Genomic DNA, 23,905 nt, shown 5'->3' on the forward strand with positions numbered 1-23,905 from the left:
GTTGGTGTGGGTAGGGGTGAGTGAGACAGGAGGGTGGGTGGGTTTTTTGTGATGGTTAGATTGCTGCTTCTGTAAATACTTATAAATACGGGCAAGTGGGTGCGTGGGGGGATTTTTGTGTGACTCGTTTATCTATAGAAAACCTAATGATGGACCGTGTGGGATTTAACTATAGGAATGGAACAGGAAGACAAGTCTGTTTGAAAACTGGATGTGAAACCATGTGATTTCTGCTAAAACACAGATTAATTAGCTTTGTTACTTAGTGAATTAACTGAATGTATTAATTTTTCCTGTAAATATGTGTAGGGGAGGGGAGAGTGTGTGTGGTTGCGGTCGGGGTTCTCTTTGCTCTATCATCATTCTTTAGGACACACAAGAGGAGAAATAAATGCCAGCCGGGATGAGTCGGTTCAACACACGCACACATTTCCTCTTCATCGTCCCCACACTGTGCTCAACAGCACAGTTCAATTTTCTTTATCCAATTCCCTCTCACTTATCAGAAGCAACCAGCCTATCAGCAGAGGGAACCCTCACCCAGCCCCCACCCCACTCGCCCCCTCTCTGTCCAGACATTGCTGTTGTGAGGATGAAATGTCTGTTTTATTAAAAGTGCCATTGAAGCACAACAGTGACCTCTGATGTTTGATTGTGTCATTCCAATCAGAACGCACTCACATAGCGAGAGGTTATTTCACAGCGACAACAACAGGCAGATTACACAGTGAGGTCCTGCTGACAACTTCAGTTCTGTTTATTATAATTCAAATTTCATTAGCACTGACTAACAACACTTCTGAAATGACTAACAATGACAATGGCCCTCCACTGTTATCCAGTGGGACATAATCACACGCTGCAGTGACAGGGAGCGCATTTAAAAAAGCATGTTCACCTTTGTTAGATATTCTTCAGCAAATTATTTACAGCTCTTCAATCTGCAAGGACATAGACTAATACGACCTGACACCGATCTTATAATGTCTGTTATTCTTTGAAAAAACATAAACTACAAGCAAAACTGTTTAACCTCTTGTGTTCGTTTTTTAATGTAAGCTAACAGAGACTAAATTGGCATATTTTATTAGCTTGTACTGTCTTGTACAGTCAGTTTTTTTCTTGACAAATTAGCAAAACAGTCTGAGTCACTGTAAATCTAGAGTCACAAAGGGAGAAAGCTAGGCCACAAATTAATAATCAAACTCTTATCTTAATGACATTCACATTACTTGAGTTACAAAAACTACAACAGCTCATCACTGACTATAGCATTTCATCAAAAATCACAAGTGATGAGTTTACTGGTCTAGCCTGTTTGAAAGAGCTTAGGGAGGCAGCTGACGCCTTGTTGGGTAGACTCCAACGTTTCTCACTCAACCTCAGTTTTTATGTTGGGATCAGCTGTTGACTCCTTGTCAGTGATTTCTACACGGTCTCCTTAAACCTCAGCTTCCTTGGCAGCAGCAGTCACATCCTCTACAGCCACAGTCTCCCTGATTATAATACTGTGTAAAGGTGATTGTCCATCACATAAATCTTAGGATTTCTTCAGTTTTTAGGATTCCTGCTTCCTTGGAAACCTCTGCCTGGGCAACTTCTGCTTCACTGTGTCTCTGCTGTTAAAGAGTGTCTGTGTAACCAGCCTCACCCTCTGTGGTCAACAGCGTGGCAGCAGTCTGGATCTCTTGGGGTTCCTCACAAGCTGTGGGTTCTGTTTCCACTGCAGACTACGTTAGGGTGACTTTGATAGCGGTCTCAGCCTTTGCAGGTTTGGCTTCCTTGACACCTCTAAGTCATCCATTCTCTGCCAACATCACAGCATCAGATGCTTTTTCCTCTGCAGTCTCAGCAGCTTCGGTTTCTTCACTCTTTATTTCCCTTTACTGAAGTTGATCCACCTTTGAGGTTGTTTATTGGAATTGTACAAGTGATGCGGCTGCGTGGGCTTTGAATATTTCACCAGCGGACATGAATTCCATCATTGATCCTCTTTTGCACCATTACATTACAGGGTTAAAGATCCTTTCATTAAAGCAGTAAGTACAGAGTCAGACTTCACTTTGGTTTCAGGAGTGAACACATTATACACACCATTATGCAACTTGAGCTGGCAAGCTGACCTTTAGGGACCAGTGCTTTCCTTTGCGGTGGTAAATCAATTCTGCTATAAAACAGTAGATGTTACTGAAATACATTAAGTGCACTCTCTGTCTCCCAGAAGACCAAGCACAAATTTGTCAAAATACATGCACACCAACGTTTCTCATTCCTCCACTCTTAAGGAATCCTCTCGATAATGTGAAGTCTACCATCCCATCAGTGTGGTTGTTTAATGGCCCAGTGAAACCATTGCGGCTAGCTGCTACTAAACACAACGATAAACCTGAAGAGAAACTACACAGACGTGGCCAGTGACCTTTTAAGTCATGTTGACGACCTTTTTATGTCCAGTCAGGCATAGTGACTATTCTAACACATGGACTTGTTGCTCTGCTCCCTGGCGCGGTAGAGGAATGCACCGAGAGCACCGCTGAGGTCCTCACTGATTTTCTCCTGCAAAAATCATGACTCATGAATTTATGATTAAAACACAGGGCATCATCACCATGCATAACACTGCAGCTGAACTCACTGTGGCTCGCTTACGTGGGAATGCATTAGTGTTATCTACAGCAGGAGGCTGCAGAAAATCACAACATCAACGTGAATGAGCCTAAAAAAGCTAAATGTAATTATGTAGTGAGATAAAAGCAGCTATATACTGTACGTAACATGTCTACACTATTGAATACTGAAAAGCTAATAGACATAATGTAAATGGAGCAGATTGGCTGCAAATGTGAAAAATAACCAAAGCAGTTTTCAAAGTGGTTTATTTTAAACAGCTGATTATTTTTATAGTGTAGTATTTTTGTTATTTTCACATTATGCCCTGCAAACATGATCTGAAGTGCTGATATTGAAAATTTAAACACAAGACACCAGACATTTTTACTGTTATCCTATTATTGTGTAGATGGTTTTAGTTGAATGTTACATGTACATGAAGTTTCATCAAGTTTGACTTGATTGGGTTTCCAAGCCAAATATAGGTCAACCCAACAACCTGTGGAGGGAAAGGAAAACACAGTTTCAAACATAGTATTTAGTATATCAAATATGAAGAGCACTGCCTCTTACAATTCTCTGTAGGCCACTTGTAGTGAAAGAGTGACAGGTCTGACACAGATGTTCTTGGCTCTCAGTTTGGCCCAGTCAGAGATGAAGGCTCTGAATCCTTTCCCAACTCTCCTGCTGTCCTGCCAGGAGCAAAACATAATTATCACACTGACAGCCTCTGCTGCAGCAGCTACCGTCACTGCTGCCCTCTGAGATTTTTGCTTAACAGCCACGTGCAGCTGAGAGAGATACGACAAGATAAGATGCCAGCTACTCTGAGGATTAAGGAAAGAGAAGTCATTTTGTCTTCACCTTAGATTCAAGGACAGTTTGTTAGTGTGCAGCAGCTCTCAGGTGAGCCACTTCAGTCTCAAATCAGGATGGTTTAACATGTTAAAAATGAACTGAACTGATTTAAAAATACAGTTTCTACTGCACTAATACCTAATGTGCTTTTTTTCCAAGTTTCTGTGATCAACAGAACAATGGTGCTGCCACTTAGTGGATTCTCACTGAAATTATCACATTTTTGGAAAAGAGATTTTTTTTTTCTTTAAAAGAAATGCAAATATTTAATTTCTTAATCTAAAGTATGGGTCATTCTTGTTTCTGCTGTAACTGTTTCTTGTTCATTTGCTCTTATTCTCTTCTTACTAACTCTTGAGCTACTGATATTTTATTTCTTGGTGTAATAGTTAATGCAGCAACATTTTAGGGAGGTCGGTGGAACAAAATGTGCAAGATTTTGATGTACAGAAAAATCCCAATCTCATATTTATGGACAGCTATGAGATGGCTGCCAAATATTTTGAATACTAAAACAATGAGACATTAAATAAATTGATAAAAAACAATCCAGAGTAGTAAAATATGAACCAAAATTCAATTAATTTAGTAAAACTAAAAAAAAAATAAAATTAGTATAAAATCACATCATCTCATCACATTTGAATGACTAAAAACAAAGTAATGTCATAATCATTTCTATGATTAAATCTGGGTTAAGTATAAATTATAAATCCACGTTTTTACATATGTGGTGCGTTCAGGTGATGTCGGACAAATACTAACCTCCTATGGATGAAGTGGACATTTACGACCCAGTAAAGAGAATAAAATGTGGAGCCGTGACCAGCGTCGTGTTCTCACTTCTTTGCAAATGAAGCCAAAAATAACTGTGCTGCAGTTTGTGGTCAGACAGTCGGATGAAACAGCTGACTAAATTTACATGAAGGTACGTGAAGGCTGCGGGACGACCAGATACTGGAACCAGCTCTCTGCGCGTCTGTTGTGTCCTTGTCCACCCGTCGGTGTGGAGTGTATGAGGTCTGCTAGTGTATTACTGTGGTGAATATCTGCAGACAGAAAGATGTCTGTGTCCTGTGCTGCCCTGAGTCGACATGTTTTGGATGTTAGGAGCCCTGGTATGATGACGGTATGTTAAAAACTGATTTTAAACGTTGGGTGAGAATGGTGCGTGTCAACATTTAGGTGATTATTCGGACTTATTGACTGTTTAGTTTATTGCTGAGCTACCATGCATCACCTATAATAGAGAGAACAGTACTAACTTTACTTTACTTAGTCATTAAACCGCCTGTGAGCTCATTCACTGGACTTCTAGGTTGAACGTAAATAAATGTAGTAGAGATCTGCAACTCCTCATATTATATTATATTTATATACCAAGTATAAATGTGTTCTTACAATTAGGGTACATATTTACTTCTTTAGAACTATTTAACAATATATTTAAGTTATAATGCTCTGTCGTCCACAAACAGTCAGTTAGGTAACTACATCATGCAAAGTGATGTAACATGTCATGTTCATGTCAATTCATCCAAGCTACAACTAGGGGGAGACGAAACCATCTTAATCATATGGAGAATGTAGTATAATGTAGTACAGCTGCCCGGAAAATTCATAATGACGCTAATTTTGAACAAGACAGTCAAATATTTACATTATTTTATTTTGGTTTTAATGCGCATTACGTTGTTTAAAGGTCTTTTATTTTGTAGTTTTAATTATATGCTGCCTTATTGTATTGTCACTTCGTTCTGTATTTTATTACTGTATAATTTATATTTTTTTATTTATGCAATACATATATCGTGTCATTAGTATTGTACTTGTACTTACAGCCATTGACCAGTAATATTTTAAAAAAGGAGACTTTATTATAAGTCTTCCTCGTGCAAACTGCCTGATATATAAACTGACTAATATGTGAGCTCCTAACAAGTGGTTTAGTACTTTGTTTAAGTGAAGAAGCTTTTGACATTAAACCCTTTCTATGAGTAACAAAACTAAATATAATATTGTACTTTTTTTATTCCTTCATGCATTCTCTCCCCCCTAGTGTTTTTATTTGGTACTATGTGTATGACTGTCCTTTTACTGTTTTTAAACTAATTATTGAGAATTACTGAAAGAAATACACAAGTACTGTTAGCCTGCAACTGTTATTGTCCTGCTGATATTGATACTGTCTATACTGCACTTTTTGTAAATTCTCAATGTCTGACAATGTTTGTTTTTGTGAAGACTTTATTGTTGCGGTTTATTTTAGACAATATCTTTTTTTTTTTTTGAATTTACATTTTCTTTGTCATGTACCTGTGCCCACCTTAGGTTGGGTGTACACACCTTCTACCTATTGAATGACTTGCTATAATTTTACACCAGTCTTTGACTACACTACATCTTTTGTTTATTATGTGAGATACAGATGGTGCGTTACGCTCAAACTGCAGCCGCCCTGGCTCCTGAACCCAGAATGAAGAAGTTCCAGGTTTACCGGTGGGATCCTGACAAACCTGGAGACAAACCACGAATGCAGACATATGAAGTTGATCTCAATAAGTAAGTCTAGTGTCCAGTACTGAGTATCATTTGAATGTTTACTTAAATATCGTGAAGACACTGGTATTTTTCTTTTAATATAGCTGTGGTCCAATGGTTTTGGATGCCCTAATCAAAATTAAGAATGAGATTGATCCCACGCTCACGTTTAGACGCTCCTGCCGTGAGGGTAAGAAACAAAACATCTGGATTCCACATGCACAATAATTGTAAACCTTGTATTCATATTTTTTTGTTTGTTTTATATTAAATCAAATGATAGACATTATTATATTTTTGTTAAGTGGGCTTTTTTTGCCAGATTTCAATGACACACTGGTTCTGTGTTACTTCAGGTATCTGTGGATCATGTGCAATGAACATCAACGGAAACAACACACTGGCGTGCCTTAACAAAATCAGCACCAACACAAGCAAGCCAACCAAAATCTACCCGCTACCACACATGTATGTGGTCAAAGATCTGGTGCCTGTAAGTAGTGCAGAGAAAATAAAACATAAATCCTTAGGGAATAATAACATGGTTGTCTGTAAACTTTTATTACTTCATTCTTATATTTAATTTTTAATAGGACATGAGCAACTTCTATGCACAGTACAAGTCGATAGAACCCTACCTGAAAAAGAAGGATGAAACTCAAGAGGGGAAGAAGCCATATTTCCAGTCAGTGGAAGACAGGCAAAAACTGGTAAATGAACTAATGTCTTACTGCAGCTTAGGATGTGTAGTAAAATAACACCTGTAATGATACCGTCAAGCTCATGTGAAATTGTAAAACACCAAGGAAGAGTTAGAATAATCTGTTGTCTCTGCCTCAACAGGATGGCCTGTATGAGTGCATCCTCTGTGCTTGCTGCAGCACCAGCTGTCCCAGCTACTGGTGGAACGGAGACAAATACCTGGGACCTGCTGTCCTAATGCAGGTTGGACTAAGATGATTTGCATCTTAAATATATTTATTTATACATGTATCACGTGTAGGCAAGAATTAAAGTCAATTTTAGGACATCCCACGCTGTTGCAGTGCTCTAAGCTCATTAGGGTTGTTCAACTATCAGTTAACATGGTGATGTTCACAGCATGCATTGGTTGCTAAAGCAGATGTAAATTTAGTCATGAGTTTAAGAGACACTGTAGGAGATAAAAATGTGCATGAAACATTCCTGACAGAGAAATCAACAGAGGACGAATGTGTTATTACCCCACAGGCATACAGGTGGATGATTGACTCCCGTGACGAATTCACAGAGGAACGTCTGTCCAAACTTCAGGACCCGTTCTCTGTCTACCGCTGCCACACCATCATGAACTGCACCAAGACCTGCCCCAAGGTATTTCAGAAACATTCACTCACACACACTCATTTTCCCGCTGACTTAATTGACCTTTAGTTTCTCACAGTCTGTTCTACACATTGCTCCACAGGGACTCAACCCAGGAAAGGCCATCGCAGAGATTAAGAAAATGATGGCGACGTACAAAGAGAAGAAAGCTGCAGCTTCATGAACACCAAAAAAAAAAAAAAAAAAGCCCAGCTGGGCCCAGATCCACCAACCGTACCTCAAACAGAGTTAAGAGGAAGTAAAGAGCAAAATAAGAAAGCACCTGTTAGGAGTTTGGAAAGTGAGAACAAAGAAGCTTGAAACAACTGATGTTGCACCACTCTGTGAAAAACCCACAAAAATATGTATCCTGTAATTTTTAGATTTCTTCATTAAAGATTTAAACGTTAAACACAATTTTTTCTTCAGTATCATTCAGTGTATATAGCAATACTGGACATTTGGACATTGTTTGTTAAAAAAGCAAAAAAACAAAAATGAGAGAGAAAAACACTTTATGTACCTGTTAAAGAATAACACTGTGTGTGAACTGTGTGCATCATACAATACATACAATATAGTCATGATCTTTAAGAAGAAACGCAAATACAATAGCAGGTTTTCTAAATTGGGTTTAGTTATAAGGAGACAAACCAGAGAAGGTGAAAGTAAACAGTGGATGTTACCAGATTAATATTATTAGAAGTATTTCTTTTATTTAAAAATTAAAAACAATGACATTTTGTAATTGGAAAACCCCTAAAATGGAAATCACACGTAATAGGAAAAGGAAATCTAAATTATGAAAGATGTATTTGCACTGTTTCCTTTCGTAGTATACAGAAACAGATTAATGGGGTTCTACGCATGCGCAGCTCGTGGTATGTTTTTGTCCCCCGTGACTTCCCGTAGAAATCGATATTTAAAGCTGGTGCTGCAGGATGTTTTGGAAGAAGCTCCTCTTTCTGGTTGAGATCGTCTCCCATTTAAAATCACAATGCTTTTAAAATAAGGCTGCCATTGGAACCAGAGGATGGACAGACGTGGTAAGTTTGTGTAAACTCTATAAGAGCAGCTACACAGATGTTTGCTAACCGGTAGTTGAAGCTGCGGGTCTGTAGCTTGTTGACAGATGTGGACTGACAGCTGTGTTGTGTCTGAACTTGACAGGTTCAACTCATGAGCAGCGTTTATTGTTTCGATTTGTCGACTGCACAATGTTTTCGTTTCATTTACCGACAAATGCAACAGTCCATAACGTTACCCTGACACAAAGCTGATAGAAAAGGTTAGTTAACTTCTACAACACCGTTATTGAAGAATCATAATCAGGCAACCCATCAAGATAAACACTTGTTTTAAAACGTTAAAAGGTTGGATCATTGTGTAACTAACCAGAAATGACAGAATCACTGGACAGCCATCAACATTATACATTATACTGTACATTAGACTTACATTTTCCTCTCTTACAACGAACATATATCTTTATTTTACCGTCTAAAGTAATAATTAACATATACTTCTTAACTAAAAGGTCATTTCACCTCCATTATTTGTGTATTATTTTTGCTTTACTTTTAATGGGAACTGGTACAAAAATGGCAGTGGGGCTGTGGACACAAATACAGGCATAAAACAAATGAATACACACTGACCATCCATATTTCCAAGGCTGTACATTAACTTCACAAGACACATATATCACAAAACTGTCACAAAACTAAATATGCACAGTTTAATGCACTATCAACTGTCTTTTTGACGCAATTTAAGACCTGTACGCTCAGCTCAGTAGTCCGACAATGGTGGAACAAACTGTGCTCACTCAGCAGCCTCACTCCAAATGTTAGAAAAACTGCTGAAGACTGAACTCTTACGCAATTTCCTATGCACTTGAAAAATATCAGAGTTTTAATGTTTGAAACAACCATGCGTACTCATACTCACTCACTTTGCTGTGAATGTTTTTCTTCTAAGCTTTTTTTGGTTTCTTTGTACGTCACTCATAAGTCACTTTCGATAAAATAGACTCAACCAAATGTTGAAATATAAATGTGCTCACATTACCCTGGTTATTCTACAGTGTCTTGGCAGAATAACCACATCTTACTCAAGTTTTTACAGAATAAACAAAATATAAAGAATAACAATGGCACAATTTCAAATAAATAAAAAATAACTTTTTTTATAATAACCTAAATTTCCCCTGAGGTGGAAAATGATATTCTTAAATTTGTTGCTCCGGGAAGAGAACGTTCTCTTCTCAAATCTCACATGTTATCTAGACAAACAGGTTATTCAATTAAAATCTCTTTGTGTTCATAACAGTAAATGTCCCCTTACAAATATAAATTTAACTGTAGGTACCAATTGTACTCCCAGGAGTACATGTTACTGCTACTTTATGCAGTATTTGTGATACTTACATAGTTTCTAATGCTGCTTTGACAAATAGAACAAAGAGACAGCCACCAAACTCTAGTGTGTACAGCTTGCTGACCTTGGCAGAGCCTGGAGATGAAGCTGGTGCTGTACTATTTGAGGGCTTTTTCTGCACGCCCAGCTCAGATGACTGTCATCTGTCTGTCTCATCTTCTGTGCAGACTCATTTCCCTTTTTTGACATTTCAGAAAGTTTTCTCTGAGTAAAAGTTTCGATTGAAGATTAATCTGATATTCTGGACTTTTTTAGGGTTGTCCACAGTTCAGAACAGGATTTATAAACTCAAATTTAAGAAATATAATACTAATAACACTCTCTCTCTTGCTGTTTCTCTCTCTCTCTTATTTATGAACTGTGGACAACCCTAAGAAAGTCCAGGATGTCAGATTAATCTTCAATCGAAACTCTTACTCAGAGAAAAGAGAGAGAGAGAGAGAGAGAGACAGCAAGATAGAATCATTCATGTCTCTCTCTCTCTCTCTTATATATATATATATATATATATATATATATAGATATATATATATATATATACTGTGTATGTATATATACATACACATAGCAGTCTTATTCCTACAAGCTCGAGGGTCCTGCACAGTATCTTGGCTGTTCCTAGACTGCACTCTTCTGGACAGAGATCTCAGATGTTGTTCCTGGGATCTGCTGGAGCCACTCTCCCAGTCTGGGAGTTACAGCCCCCAGTGTTCCTGTCACCACGGGTGCCACTTGTGCCTTCCCATTTTGACTCTGGGACTTCCAGCCTGTACTCGGCATAGATGTTTCTGTACACTATGCCGGCCACTTAGTTATGGCGTTCCATATATACATGACTAGAGATGCATTGAGTTCCTGTGGGTGGTATTTAAACAAGGTATGTGAATGGTTACCTGAAACCAACTGCAATTCAATACTACTTCCGACAGTAAGGTAACACAGCTCTTTTGGCTTAGTCCAACTATTCTTACACACCAAAAACCCTGAAGAAAAACTCTAACTTGAGAAAAATGTTCAAAGTTATTAGAAGCCTTCACACTGTTTCAGCTGCTTTTAGTAGGGATTACCCTACTCAGGACAAAGCATGTGATTTAGCCTAATAACTGGGCTTTGATCAACTTTCACATGATTGTATTCCAGTCATGTAGAGACAGATTGCTGGGGACTTTTGCTTCTTGTGTAGATTGTAGATTGTGCTGTGTATGCAGATTTGTGCCCATACAGTGCAGAGTACATACAGTGCAACAAGACTGCCAGTCACAGGACACACATAATATGTATACGGGAAAGAACAGTAACTCAATAGTAAAGTAAAAGTGCAAGTTATTGTTTACAAGAGTACTCCGTTATACTCAAGTTGAAGCACATGGTGCAGCAAGCAAACATTCAATTTAAATATTGTAGTTATTATTAAAAAAGAGGCAAAGACTTGAGCCACAGGAAGGGAAAGTATTTTATTTGCCATATCTGTGTGTGACACTGAGCAGCCCAGAGGAAAGTGCATTGGTGTTTTGCTACCACAGTGTAGAAATACTCTCCTGCATTGGAAATTTAAGCAAAAGTACAACTACAGCTGGTAAATGTGGCAGCTGGATATACAGTAACAATACAGGTCTTTATAGCAAACAATATGTATTATCACGAGAAAAATATTAACCTAATGATATCTTAATGTTTGACTACTTGTTTAAGTGTTTGATAAGGCTGTTGGTGCCAATAGAAAAGCCAAACCAATAAATGTTTTGCGACATTAATTAAGTTTAACCTAGAGGTATGTTGGCGTGTCTACCTGTGCAGGTGATCAGGAACAAACTGCACATGGTGCAATATAATGTGTAAGACTTACAACTATCAGTGTTGACAAAATGCAGATTCTTTGTTGATTCTTGGTCAGGATTGGCTGTCGTGCATCGGATTGCAAATGTGTTTCCAAAGCCGGTTAAACAAGTCTGGGATCCCACAGAGTACCGGTGAACACGGAGCTGCAGCCGCAGAACCGCAGGCTGCGCGTCACGGACGGCGGCTCTGAGTTTTACCCTCTCCTCTTATTCATTCCGGGAAAACATTTCGCCTGTTGTAGATTTGTGGTAAGCTCAGTTCTTCTTTATGTGGGTTTCGATGTGAATTAACGTGGCTTTGTTTCGCTATTTTCTCGATGTGTGGAGGCGGAAGCGAGATCCTGGTTTAAGAAGCTGCAAAAAAAAAAATGCGCGTAATCATCTTCTTATTATTACCTCGTCACGTTAACATACGGTCTTTACCGAAAGTTTAATACACGGGACTCTCCTCTGTGGCCTTTAAAAGTTTCGATATGAGTTAAAACGTCGTGATCAGGTGCGTTCAATGACCTTGTTAAAGTTAATTTTACTCTCCAATCTTCCACAGTCTCAAACCTAAGCTGAGTTTCTGATGGATTACTGATTTACAAGTAAAAAAATAAATAAAAAATGAAATTGGAAAAGTCCAGGGACTAGTCAGGATCATCTAGGGCTTTTTTTTAAATTTTTTTTTAGATAAATAAAATACTATTTTACACATACATTATTGTGTAAAGGTTTCCTCCGTCTGTGGTTAATGTGATTAAATACTATAACTACATATATATTGTTATTGCAGCAGTTGTTTAAATTAAAAGTCACTGATGATCCATTGCAGTGTGGTTGGGCTTCACCAACCTGACAGATCTGTGAGTTTGTCTTTTTACAGCAATTAGAAAACAAACTATACTATACTATATTTCCATTATTGTCTCCGGTGGAGAAATAGAGGAGAGTAGATTTACATGATGAACAATCCTAACAATCTCTTTAAGACAGCACATCAGTGACACATACAGGAGAAAGGAACAAACACAGGAGAGTCTGTCCTTCCATTCTGTGTTATTTGTTGTAATGCTGTTCATCTAGTCCGGTTTCTGACATCTTATGCAGCTTTCTTAGTATGTTCTTTAATCTCTGCTGTTGATTTTAATGCTTCTCTCTTCACTGATTTTTAAATGGATGTTGTGCTGCTGTCAAATGTCCTGTTTCATTTTATTCTCATCTGGAAGTTCTTTCTTCTTAGTTCAAATTGTTTCACTACTCATCCAAGTAGCTTCTTCAGTCTGAGGAAAGTAGGTTAAGGAACCAAAATTAGTTAAAGAACCAGGAAGTTTCTCATCTGTCCTGAATGAGACCCGCGTGACAAAGGATGAGAGTTGATATGATGTGACGTCACGACTCCTACAACCCAAAACGAGTTGTTAGATGAGGTCTCTATGGGGAACGTGTGAAAGACGATGAGGCTTCACAGAAAACGTGACACGTCTACATAGACAGTTTTACTTTCTTTTATCAGAGGTGGAGAAAGGAGTAAAAGAACTCATCTGCAGAACTTAATGTATGTTGTCAATGACATAACCCTTTGCTGAACCAATTACTTTCTTTCTTTTGTTTATATTCTGTTCTTGAACAGTTGTCCAGTTATTTTTATATGTGTATTTTTACTTCCACCGTTTCATTTCAGTTGTATTTCTATTTAAATGTACATTTTATTTTATTTTATTTTATTTTAATACACACTGGGTGCAACAGAACAAATATACCAGGCTCATTTACAGTATTTAGTTAAATAGAATATTTCCTCTTTTGCATGTCACAAAATTTACAGAGGATACTGTTTTTACAATCAACAAACAGAACAACCTGCACCTGTCAGTAAGAACTTATCATAATTACTGTATGTGTTATCACTTCACTTTTTATTGTTTAATGTAAGAATTTAGTAGCAATTATGACTAGATCATTTTTTTTCCATTGGGACTTTTTATGACCCCCCAGCTTCTTCTTCTGCTTTTTTAGAAATATGTTTAAGGGTCTGGTCTTCCTCCATCATGTGCAGTATTAAATTACTCTTCCCCTCTGTCACAATGCAAACAACGTTCTACTCGAATTCAAACTCCACCCTTGGCTTAGCTACAGGAAAAGTATCCAGTTTCAGAATCAAACATATTCGATGATAAGCTCAAAATATTCAGGCCTGAAGCCTCTGATGAGACAACTGCTCACTGCTATTCAGTATTTTACATTTTTGATGGGCATCTTCAAAACACGCCTCAGTCCAGTTTAGACCCTGATGTATTCACAAAACCTTACACGTTTTTATCTTTCGACGCCGTGTTCATGCAAAATAAGTGACAGGTTTTCACATGGATTATTAGAGTGAAGTAGGTGTGTGTGTGTGTGTGTTTGCTGCTGGCTGTAAATATTGAGAGGAATTGTTAAATTAATACAGTTTTAACCTGTTTTGTAGGTAGTGTGGTGGAACCGCTGAGCGGACTCCCCTCACCCAGTCCACGAGACCCCCTGTTCAGTCCTGACTCGCACATGGTAAGACCATCCGCGGTATTGCTGCTAAATAGACAAAGGCTACATGTTTCGCACATCATGTATAAATAATTGCATAAAGGCAAGAAAACCAAAGGGGACTCGTTGAGCATTGAAGTACTAATGAGTGCAGAGCCTCAGTTGACAGACGATCATGCTTCAGAGGAAGTGGTAGTGTGCTTCACTTGTTGTGTGTGAAAACTTGCAAACACTCACACCTGTCACCTGTAGATGTGGAACTGTGCTTTTAACTTTCTATTTACAGACTTAGAGGAACCAGTTGTTTTTAATGTCTATGCCACAATCTGGCTTTTTGACAGTGGCTTTTTGTCCTGGTACACAGATGATGATAAGATAACCAGATGGAAATGAAGCTCAGATGCTTAAAGTGAACCTGTGCTTGAATCTGAATGGACTGTGCGACTTCTTTGCTCCACCAGGATGCTCAGGGGTACAAGTGGGTGCGCTGGCGGGTGTGGTTGTGTCGCCTGGCTGCCCTGCTGTCCTTGGGTCTTCTCCTGCTTGTGTTTCACTGGCGTCCCCGGCTTGGTGTCCTCGCTCGCTGCCGCTCCTGCCCGCTGGCTTTCGCAGATATTCTACTGATAAGAGTGAGGAAAAAAATCTATTCTTATTCAGACTTTAAAACCTGCCTGCCTGTTATTATTACTCAGTTTTAATTTTCTTAACTTGGCAGGAATTGCATTGACCAGCATGTCACATTGTCCCACATCATCATTTTTACATACAATAAAACAAAATCTTAGCAATTCATAATGTACTGTATCTCAGTCGAGTTGCATTAAGTATCTATTGTCGTTTTACCACTTTTATTATCCTGGCAGTCATGTGATTGATTCAAATGTACTTACTGGGTGTAACTGTGGCTTAGAGTTTCTGTTTACACAGTCACCACATCTACAAACTTCCACCTCCAATGCTTGTGAGGGTGAATTGAATATCTTGATTTTATAGTTTTAATTCTGACACCCAGCATAAATAATAGTGCCAGATGGAACCTGGGACCATGTACAGTATGTGGAAGTCTCCTATGTCCTTTGTGGCTAGTACCTGGTTTCTATCTGTCACAGATGGATTTATATAACCTTTTCTTTTCAGAACAGTTTGGGTGAGCAGCAAGTGGTGGAGGTCTTGACAGAGGAAATGGAGGAGGGCAGGTCAGCTCATGTCTTTAATATGTCCAACACGTTACAAATGTTTGAGTACTTTTTTCCTAATTTTATTTTCCCTTTCAGTGTGGAGTTGTTTGGAGACCTGGAGGAAACTGAATGGAAAGATACCATTGAGCTGTACAAGGAGAAGGTAAAGAAGAAGCAGATTAAAATGCTGTGTGATTTTCTTTCTTAGACTGAAAGTAACCTCTGTCGTGTTACAGAAAACGCTGCTGCGCTACTACTTGTTCGAAGGAAGACGCTACCTCTGGCTGGACAGAAAAGGAGCTTTCATTCGTGTTAGGTACTTAAAAAGCAAAAACAGAAACAAGAGAGATTTTACTGAGCAGCCAAGTTCGTACTGAACATTTAGAATTTGGAAAGTGTACATTTTTCCTTATAGTCTGTGACATTGACCAGTTTTAAGGCAAAAAACTAACCTGCTGAAATATGTTAACAAACTTGTTGCATCAACTAAATATTATAATATAACATTCTTCTTCACAACAGCGTTTAACACTTCTATCATTGTCTGTAGTGTCCTCAATGAGGACTGGACCTGTAAAGACCTGTACAGCTTTCAAAAGGGCTTGAGTCACCTGGAGCAGAGTGTGAGGTAGGAAAGGATGCACTGGTGTAGAAATAAACAATTAATTTTAATCCCAGTGGGCACTGCAGAGTAAAGCTTGATGTAAATTCTTTCAGGAGACGCATCTATGGGCCCAACCTTATTGATGTGCCTGTAAAGCCTTACATTAAACTGCTGTTTGAGGAGGTGAGTCCTTTTATACTCCTTCTTATTTATTATTATTATTATTATTATTTGAGTTATACTTTATTCAGAACCTCTTTGTTTCTGCGTCTTCAGGTCCTCAACCCATTTTATGTGTTCCAAATCTTCAGCATCACCCTATGGATGATAGATCACTATTATTATTATGCCATATGTATATTTATTATATCCATCATCTCTATCAGTATCTCGCTGTATGAGACACGCAAGGTGAGCCTTTAATGTAAATACTTAACCTGATTATAATTACATACATGATATACTTAACTCTGGATATGGATGTTAATAATATTACAAATAAAGTATATTTGACTTTACTCCACAGCAAAGTGTCACTCTTCACAGCATGGCTCGTTTGGTCACAAATGTCACAGTACGGAGAAACTCAGGAGGTGAGGCTTTGTAAATGTACTTTACTTCCAGGGGGCGATCTACGATGCATTATTAGTAGTTCAAGGTCCTTCGTGCAACTTTGTCAAGTCCAAAGTGTCCCAGTTCAGTTTCAGGCCATTATAATTGTTAAGTAAACATAGGTGTAAACAATGCAGGGTCTGAGACTTTAACAAAGTCAAATTTGCAAAAGTTTTGAAAGCACAGAAAGTTTGTGTGTTTTGGTGAAGGACAGTAAATTGACATTGAAGTGAACAAACATTGCATGACAACTTTAACCTGCAGGACATTTCCTCCCCTCAGGCAAAACCTATTAGTATAATAGCATATAACCTATTAGTACATCTATTTATACCCAAATGCTTAACAACATCTCGTGCAGTAACATGTGGGAAGACAAATTGTGGTCATGCAACAACTTGTAAAAGTCATTTTATTTTTGTAGGTTTGTTTAAGAAAAATATCCAAATTTACATTTTAAATAAAGAAAAATGAAATTAGTATATTTTGTGTCTCAAGGTGAATACAAGTCTTCTAAAGCTCTAAAAGTTGAGAAATAAATGAGGTCCGTTTGTTTTATTGGGCCAAGTAAAACCAGATTTCTTATGTCCAGTTATTCTGTGTTAAAACCAGAACTCTCTACTACAACATTTAATCCTAGTTGTGTGTTTTCTCAGTGGAGGAATGTGTGAGCTCAGTGGATCTGGTCCCTGGCGACTGTCTGATCATTCCTCAGGAAGGTTTGCTGCTGCCCTGTGATGCTGCCCTGCTGGCTGGGGAGTGTCTGGTTAATGAGAGCATGCTCACAGGTGAAAATAACTAGTTTTATTTCACCTGTACGATTATTTTCTCCCCTTTGTGTTGATAAAATGCTATGGACCATTGCATTAGAAATGCCTAAAGAAGATTAACTACATGATGCTAGCTTATTTCTCAGCTTGTCCTGTTTTTAAATCTTCCATTATATAGGAATCAGTGTTTTAACCTGTTTACATCATCCCTGTGTCCAGGTGAAAGTGTCCCAGTGCTGAAAACCCCACTTCCGGCTGGTGGAGGGAAGTATAACTCAGAGACAGAGCGCAGACACAGCCTGTTCTGTGGTACCCAGCTTATTCAGGCCAAAGGGGGAGGACCAGGACACAGCGGTGCTCTGGCTGTGGTGACAAGCACTGGTGAGTAGAGAGACTGATAATCTGAGGCAGCACAACATTGTGGTGAGCTGTTAAATCTAATATAATTTGTTTCCATTGTGCAGGTTAACACACAGACTGGATGTTGCATTTTAAAGTAAACAGAAATATAGTTTGATTAAAATGCTCATGGGGTCAAACTGCTTCTCTTGCTTATTTCTTATCCTCAGGGTTTTTTACAGCCAAAGGTAGCCTCATCAGCTCCATTTTGTTTCCTCCGCCAATCAATTTCCGCTTCTACCAAGACTCTGTCAAGTTCCTGCTCATCCTGGGTTGTGCTGGTAAGAGACTTATTTTATTTCAACACTGTACAATATAAAAAACAAAATAAGCACATAAAATGATTAATGACTCTACAATTTACTCAGATTATGTGTAAATATGTATAATAATAATTAAGATGTGTTAAATGTGACCTATGAAACCTATTAATGCACCAAAATTGTCTTTCTTGCTTCAGCTCTCATTGGCACTATTTACAGCTTTGTGATCCTCCTCAGAGCCAATGTAAGTAGTCTGTCTTTATTTAAGAGTAAATAAATAATTATCTTTCATTTAACAAATGCTAAAAACGGTCTTGTGTCTGCATATGTCCAGGTGACTTGGGTGGAGTTGGTTATCAGGAGTCTGGATATTGTCACCATCGCAGTGCCTCCTGCTCTGCCTGCAGCCATCACAACTGGTACCATCTATGCCCAGCGCAGACTGAAGAAGCAGGGTGTCTTCTGCATCAGTCCACCGCGCATCAATGTCTGTGGCAAAGTCTCAGTTTTCTGCTTTGACAAGGTGAGAAGGAATCAAATAAACAGAATCTGTTAAACAGAGGTTTAGTGCCTCTGGAGAACAGTCGTGGTCACCTTAAATGTTGAAATTGCCTTCATCAGTGTGCTTTTATATTTCCCAGACAGGAACTCTGACAGAGGAGGGGCTGGATGTGTGGGGAGTGATGGAGGGGGGACCTGCTGGTTTCTCAGAGCTGGTTCCAGAGCCCAGACAGTTGCAGCCAGGGCCCATGCTCTCAGGCCTTGCCTGTTGTCACACCGTGACGCTGCTGCATGATCAGCCCATCGGAGACCCTCTAGAGCTCAAGATGGTGGAGTCCACTGGTTGGGTATGATAATATAAAGCATTATAAAGCATCAAGAAGCATTATTTGACATTTTATAGTAAATGTAATTGTACTTTAAGTTAGTTGTTGAACTGAAACAGCTTTTTTTATACCATACTTAGAAAACCCTTTCTTATTTAATAGTCTTGGATTCTCAATGCTACACATTTCAGTCTGTTCAGTACTAAGGAAGAAAACTCAACAAACTTTTATCCGTTTTCATGTAATCTCATGTTGAAAGTAATAAGTGAATTTCCCTTTTAAATATTTAATATCATATCTGGTTTTGCAGACACTCCAGGAGCCGGAAGGAGATAGGAATGTGGTCAATGCAGAGTTTGGAGGACACAAAGTTTTGTCTGTTATGAGACCTCCTACCCACCAGATTCAAACACAAGTGAGTGTTCCTGTCATTCTATATATATATATATATATATATATATATATACTGATCCATAAGGCTTATTTGTTATTTAAATGAACATTCCTTTAATCGCAGTACACAAACATCTGTGACTTTAATCACCTGTTTTCTATTATAAGACTCTGTGAGCAACATGAACATATTAGCAGTTCAGTGTAACATATGCAGTGTTGTCTCTGCTTTACTTGGAGTGTCCCTATAAAAAAAAAATTAAAAAAAAATCTAAACTACATAAATGTGAGTATGTGTTGTCTTTTATTTTAGTTCACAAGCGAGGCGCTGGCCATTGTGCAGAGGTTTCCCTTCTCCTCAGCCCTGCAGAGGATGAGTGTGGTGACAGTGTCCTCTGGAGGACGCTCAGCTTTTGCTTTCATCAAAGGATCTCCAGAGATGGTGGCTAGCCTGTGCCGAGCAGAAACAGGTCAGAAGCTCTATGGTTTTCATTTAGACTTGTAATACTTTATTGATCCCATATAAATCATTGACCAAAGTAAATTTTCACTTTCCAATGATTTAAATTTAAACCAACTATTCTTTACTTTATCGTACAACCTCAGTGTAGATCAACACTGGTCAATGAAAAACCAGCATTCTAATCAGCATTTTATCTAACAGTGCCAGCACAGTTCTCCAGCGAACTGCGAAATTTCGCCAGTGAAGGCCTCAGAGTTCTTGCACTTGGCTATAAATCAATAGATAGAAACTCTGACTTCAAGACCATTGAACGGTGAGAATCCTGCCTGTATTTATGACTTCTTCGTAGCAACTGAGCTCTTTTATAGCTGCAGTTAGTTTCAGCTGCGTGTCTCTCCACAGAGGGGATGTAGAGAAAGACATGCAGTTTCTAGGCTTGCTGCTCATGAAGAACTTGGCAAAGCCGGAGAGTGCCAAGGTTATTAAAATCCTGAGACTGGCACACCTTCGCAGCGTCATGGTCACTGGTGAGTTCTTACATGTGTATTCACTACCTCTTGGTTTTATTTTGCAAGAATTAAAGGTGCAGAATGTAAGATTTAGTGGCATCTAGCGATTGCTTTAAGTTTTTGGTCTGTCGTCACACAGGGGACAACATTTTAACGGCAGTTAATGTAGCCAAAATCTGTGGGATGGTAGGATCTGATGAGAAGGTTATATTTGTCAATGCGACCCCCCCCACGGCACGGTCCATGCCCACTCTGCGGTTCAGCCTCGAAGACACCCAGAGCTCTGTGGAGGTCATCACTGAGGTTGGTTCCGCTCAGACTCGACACCACACTGCTTTATAGACTGTGGAGCTGTTGTGGTTATATTAGCTCTAATACAGCACGAGTTAAATCCTAGATACAAGCAGGATTTTACTCATTATTTGTTAACAGTAAAATACATAAGAGCAGTTATGGATTTTTCTCTCTCCTCTCAGGGCCTGTATCAGGGCAGTTTTGGATATCACTTGGCTATTAATGGGAAGTCCTTTGCTGCCCTCTGTGACTATTTCCCTGAACATCTACCAAAGGTAAGTTGTATAATCATAGTAGCAGGAATATCTAATAACAGTTGACCCTGCTAATGCACTTAATTCTATAATGTTTAATGTTTAAACAGGAGTTAAAGTTAAAGTACGTTTTTGTGACAATATTGTCATTTCAGGTTTTGATGCGAGCCACAGTATTTGCACGCATGGCTCCTGACCAGAAAACCCAGCTGGTGAAGGAACTGCAGAAACTGAAGTGAGTTCAAACACAAAATGACTGAGGACAGTCTGGAATAACGGAAAGAAAATAAGCAGTACCGGAACAGTACTGTACTGAAATGTACTGGGAGCTACGGATGTACAGAGAATTGAGTATACATATAGTCGTAATACTAGATTGATACAAGATTGATTCATAGAAAATATACAGTATAAAGTACACTTTATAAGGAGCCATTTCAGAATAAAAAGCATTATATTACTGGATAATAATTATTGATGCATTAACATATAACATGACTCTGTTACTTTTCAACTAATAATAGATGTCAGGTGTGTGCATTTGTACACATACTGTTTATGATTAACCATACTGTGTTATAACATTGGCTACTACCTGATACTAGCGAAATCCTAGTTCTCCTCATCTTCTATTACTGCAGCTACCGCGTGGGCATGTGCGGGGACGGGGCCAATGACTGTGGAGCCCTGAGAGCTGCTGATGTTGGGGTTTCCCTGTCGGAAGCTGAGGCTTCGGTCGCTTCACCTTTCACTTCCAAGACTGAAAACATCAGCTGTGTGCCGCTGCTGATCAGGTGATGAGCAGTTTAAACGTGAATGTTGACTTTGAAAACTAACTGGAACTGTTAAAAGTATATAGTGCAGCATCTACAGTAATAACAGAAGACGTAATAACATTTTCCTCACGCTTTGTGCAGAGAGGGCCGATGTTCTCTGGTTACCTCCTTCAGTCTCTTCAGATTTATGGCCATGTACAGCCTCATTCAGTTCTGCTCCGTCCTCATCGTCTACACAGTGAGTAATTATCACAGAAACATTTCTTAGTGTAGTGCTGGTAGTTTTAATTTATATAGCTACTTCTGACACATCTGACAATACAACTGTCATGAAAGAATAATATTAATAAACAGTCAAATATTTGTTAGTATTTATAATAACTTATTTATTTAGCAGTTGACTTGAACATCCTGCACAATAAATTTCCCCCTAAATAAATTCTGCTCTCATCACGTCTTTTTTAAATTTTATTGTTCCTTTTTGTGTATTCCCAGATGAAGACAGAAATAGCTGACCTGCAGTTCCTGTTCTGTGACATTTGTCTGGTGACTGTGCTGGCCATCGTGATGGGAAGAGGAGGCCCCAGTAATGAGCTGCACCCTTGCAGACCCCCAGCCAGTCTGCTGGCGCTGCCGGTCCTGGGCAGCCTGTTCCTCCACACCTGCACCATCATACTGGGCCAGCTGGCTGCTCTTTTCATCGCCATTTCACAAGACTGGTCAGTAAATTGGGACAACCACAAAACAGTTGGCTTTTGATAGTTGTCTCAGATTTACTATCTCACCTATACTTGAGTTGACACTGTAAACCTCACCCTGTCTGTGGTCCTCTGTAGGTATATACCACTCAATTCAACAGTGTTTGGAACAGCAAATCTGCCCAATATGGAGGACACCACTGTGTTTGACATGTCAGGTTTCCAGTACATCATCATGGCTGTGGTGGTCACAAAGAGCTACCCTCACAAGAAACCTCTCTTCTACAATGGTACGTCTTGAAAAATGTCAAGCAATGATGCTTTTTGATTAGAAGTGTGATGCATTCAGGCCTTAGCTGAAAAGCTGGTAGGCTGTTCATTATTAAATATAGTAAAATTGACACAAGTCATTTTTTGTCGTCTTGTATTTCCAGTGATTTTCCTCTGTCTGCTGTTCATCCTCTTTGGCGTCATGACTTGGCTGGTGGTGTACCCTGGTCACATCGCTTGCCGAATATTTAACCTGTACAACATCACGGACATGAATTTTAAACTGCTGCTCGTCGCGTTGGCTGCTCTCAACTTCCTCATTTGTTTTTTCGTGGAGGTGATACAATAAATATAAGAGAATAAGTCTGTGACAGATGTAGGGATTCCTTGTTGTTCCTTAAAATTTAACATTAAAGTTATACTTCGACGACAGGGATCATGTATAGACTGGAGACATGACTTTTAAAAAGAGACTCATGTATATTCTAAACACCATTTTTTACTCCATTAGCTACTAAACCTTGCTACTACTGTGTCTATACTGTGTAAAGTATGTGGCACACCCTTAGTGTACAGAACTTTGACCTTAAAGCCTTCGGGCCTGCTCACCTATGTCAGAGCCTATGGCGGTCTTAGTTCTGCTGTCAGAGGATACTTGTGTTATTTGTTTATTAGCATAAACTTATGCTTAAAGCTACAATATGCAACTTAGGCTTGTGCTAGCACAAGAATTGAAATCAATCCACTCTCATTTATGTTATCAGCATTTGTTTTTAAAGTACATCAGTGTTTGCTGTAGAAAGGTCTATTGTCAGTTTTCCAATTCGACTACTTCTTAAACCTCAGTTCTCTTTAAAGCCCTTGTCAACTGTACAATTGCTGTTTTTTTTTTTTGTTTGCAGGTGCTGATAGATTTGGGTATCCTGAACTGTCTTGAAATGCTGCGTGGGAAGCGTCCATCCAAGAAACAGTATAAACGTCTGCACACCTTTCTGCGTGACTCTCCTTCATGGCCGCCCCTCAATCAAACTCTGTCCCCTGCAGATCAAACAGTCATCTCCATAAGGTAGCATCGGCCTCCCCCCGTGTTGGACACTGTCAGCCAGCAAGCCGAACAATGCTGTGGACGTCTGAGCAACCTCCATACCTTGACCAACAATAAAAAGCCATGTTTACTTGTCTTCATTAAACGTATTTTATGTGAATTATAGTGTGTGTTTGTTTTTAAAGATATTTGTTTTCTCTCCTGTCATTGTATCTGACCTTGAGAAAAGTTTTGGTTTTATTTTGGACAGTGGACAGGAATGTTTCATTAGTGGTGCTTTAAAAAAATTCGCATAAATGCTGGAAATGCTAATGCTAATACTGGAGTATGCAACCAGTGGTTATATAACTGTTTTAAAGTTTTTTTTTTATTAATTGCACTCCTCCCGGGCCAAGCAACATTCAAGCCATCTCAT

General features: G+C 38.9%; 2 protein-coding genes across 3 annotated transcripts; both read left to right on the plus strand.

The window, feature by feature from the left end:
- The first annotated feature begins 4,460 nt into the window (after positions 1-4,460).
- On the plus strand, positions 4,461-7,720 carry LOC113167675 (succinate dehydrogenase [ubiquinone] iron-sulfur subunit, mitochondrial-like). Its single transcript, XM_026368466.1, has 8 exons — positions 4,461-4,597; positions 5,897-6,030; positions 6,114-6,199; positions 6,366-6,502; positions 6,603-6,719; positions 6,853-6,954; positions 7,240-7,362; positions 7,457-7,720. Exons 1-8 carry the CDS (start codon positions 4,532-4,534, stop codon positions 7,535-7,537), a joined length of 846 nt encoding a protein of 281 aa, XP_026224251.1. The 5' UTR covers positions 4,461-4,531; the 3' UTR covers positions 7,538-7,720.
- Positions 7,721-8,283: 563 nt separating this feature from the next.
- atp13a2 (ATPase cation transporting 13A2) lies at positions 8,284-23,650 on the plus strand. 2 transcript variants are annotated; one of them, XM_026367748.1, is made up of 30 exons: positions 8,284-8,399; positions 11,687-11,879; positions 14,083-14,159; positions 14,597-14,764; positions 15,273-15,331; positions 15,410-15,476; positions 15,550-15,629; positions 15,864-15,941; positions 16,031-16,100; positions 16,194-16,328; positions 16,444-16,510; positions 17,186-17,317; positions 17,519-17,680; positions 17,869-17,979; positions 18,159-18,205; positions 18,296-18,484; positions 18,603-18,809; positions 19,099-19,203; positions 19,495-19,651; positions 19,846-19,957; positions 20,047-20,171; positions 20,293-20,456; positions 20,630-20,722; positions 20,857-20,936; positions 21,343-21,495; positions 21,619-21,715; positions 21,973-22,196; positions 22,314-22,465; positions 22,610-22,782; positions 23,348-23,515. In XM_026367748.1, exons 3-30 carry the CDS (start codon positions 14,157-14,159, stop codon positions 23,513-23,515), a joined length of 3,378 nt encoding a protein of 1,125 aa, XP_026223533.1. In that variant the 5' UTR covers positions 8,284-8,399; positions 11,687-11,879; positions 14,083-14,156. The 2 variants fall into 2 exon arrangements, with proteins under 2 accessions (XP_026223533.1, XP_026223532.1); XM_026367747.1 differs by lacking the exon at positions 11,687-11,879 and having other exon boundaries at positions 8,387-8,399; positions 23,348-23,650.
- The last annotated feature ends 255 nt before the right edge of the window (positions 23,651-23,905 follow it).

Source organism: Anabas testudineus, chromosome 7, assembly GCF_900324465.2.
Source record: "Anabas testudineus chromosome 7, fAnaTes1.2, whole genome shotgun sequence".
NCBI classification, from domain to species: Eukaryota; Metazoa; Chordata; class Actinopteri; order Anabantiformes; family Anabantidae; genus Anabas; species Anabas testudineus.

Excerpts from the sequence above, each read along its gene's own strand:
- LOC113167675 (XM_026368466.1), top strand. The coding sequence starts at position 4,532 with ATGTCTGTGTCCTGTGCTGCCCTGAGTCGACATGTTTTGGATGTTAGG. Across the intron at positions 4,598-5,896 it reads GGAGCCCTGGTATGATGACG|ATGGTGCGTTACGCTCAAAC; the intron begins GTATGTTAAAAA and ends TGTGAGATACAG. Across the intron at positions 6,955-7,239 it reads GACCTGCTGTCCTAATGCAG|GCATACAGGTGGATGATTGA; the intron begins GTTGGACTAAGA and ends ATTACCCCACAG.
- atp13a2 (XM_026367747.1), top strand. Across the intron at positions 21,716-21,972 it reads CCGTCCTCATCGTCTACACA|ATGAAGACAGAAATAGCTGA; the intron begins GTGAGTAATTAT and ends GTGTATTCCCAG. Across the intron at positions 22,783-23,347 it reads TCATTTGTTTTTTCGTGGAG|GTGCTGATAGATTTGGGTAT; the intron begins GTGATACAATAA and ends TTTTGTTTGCAG.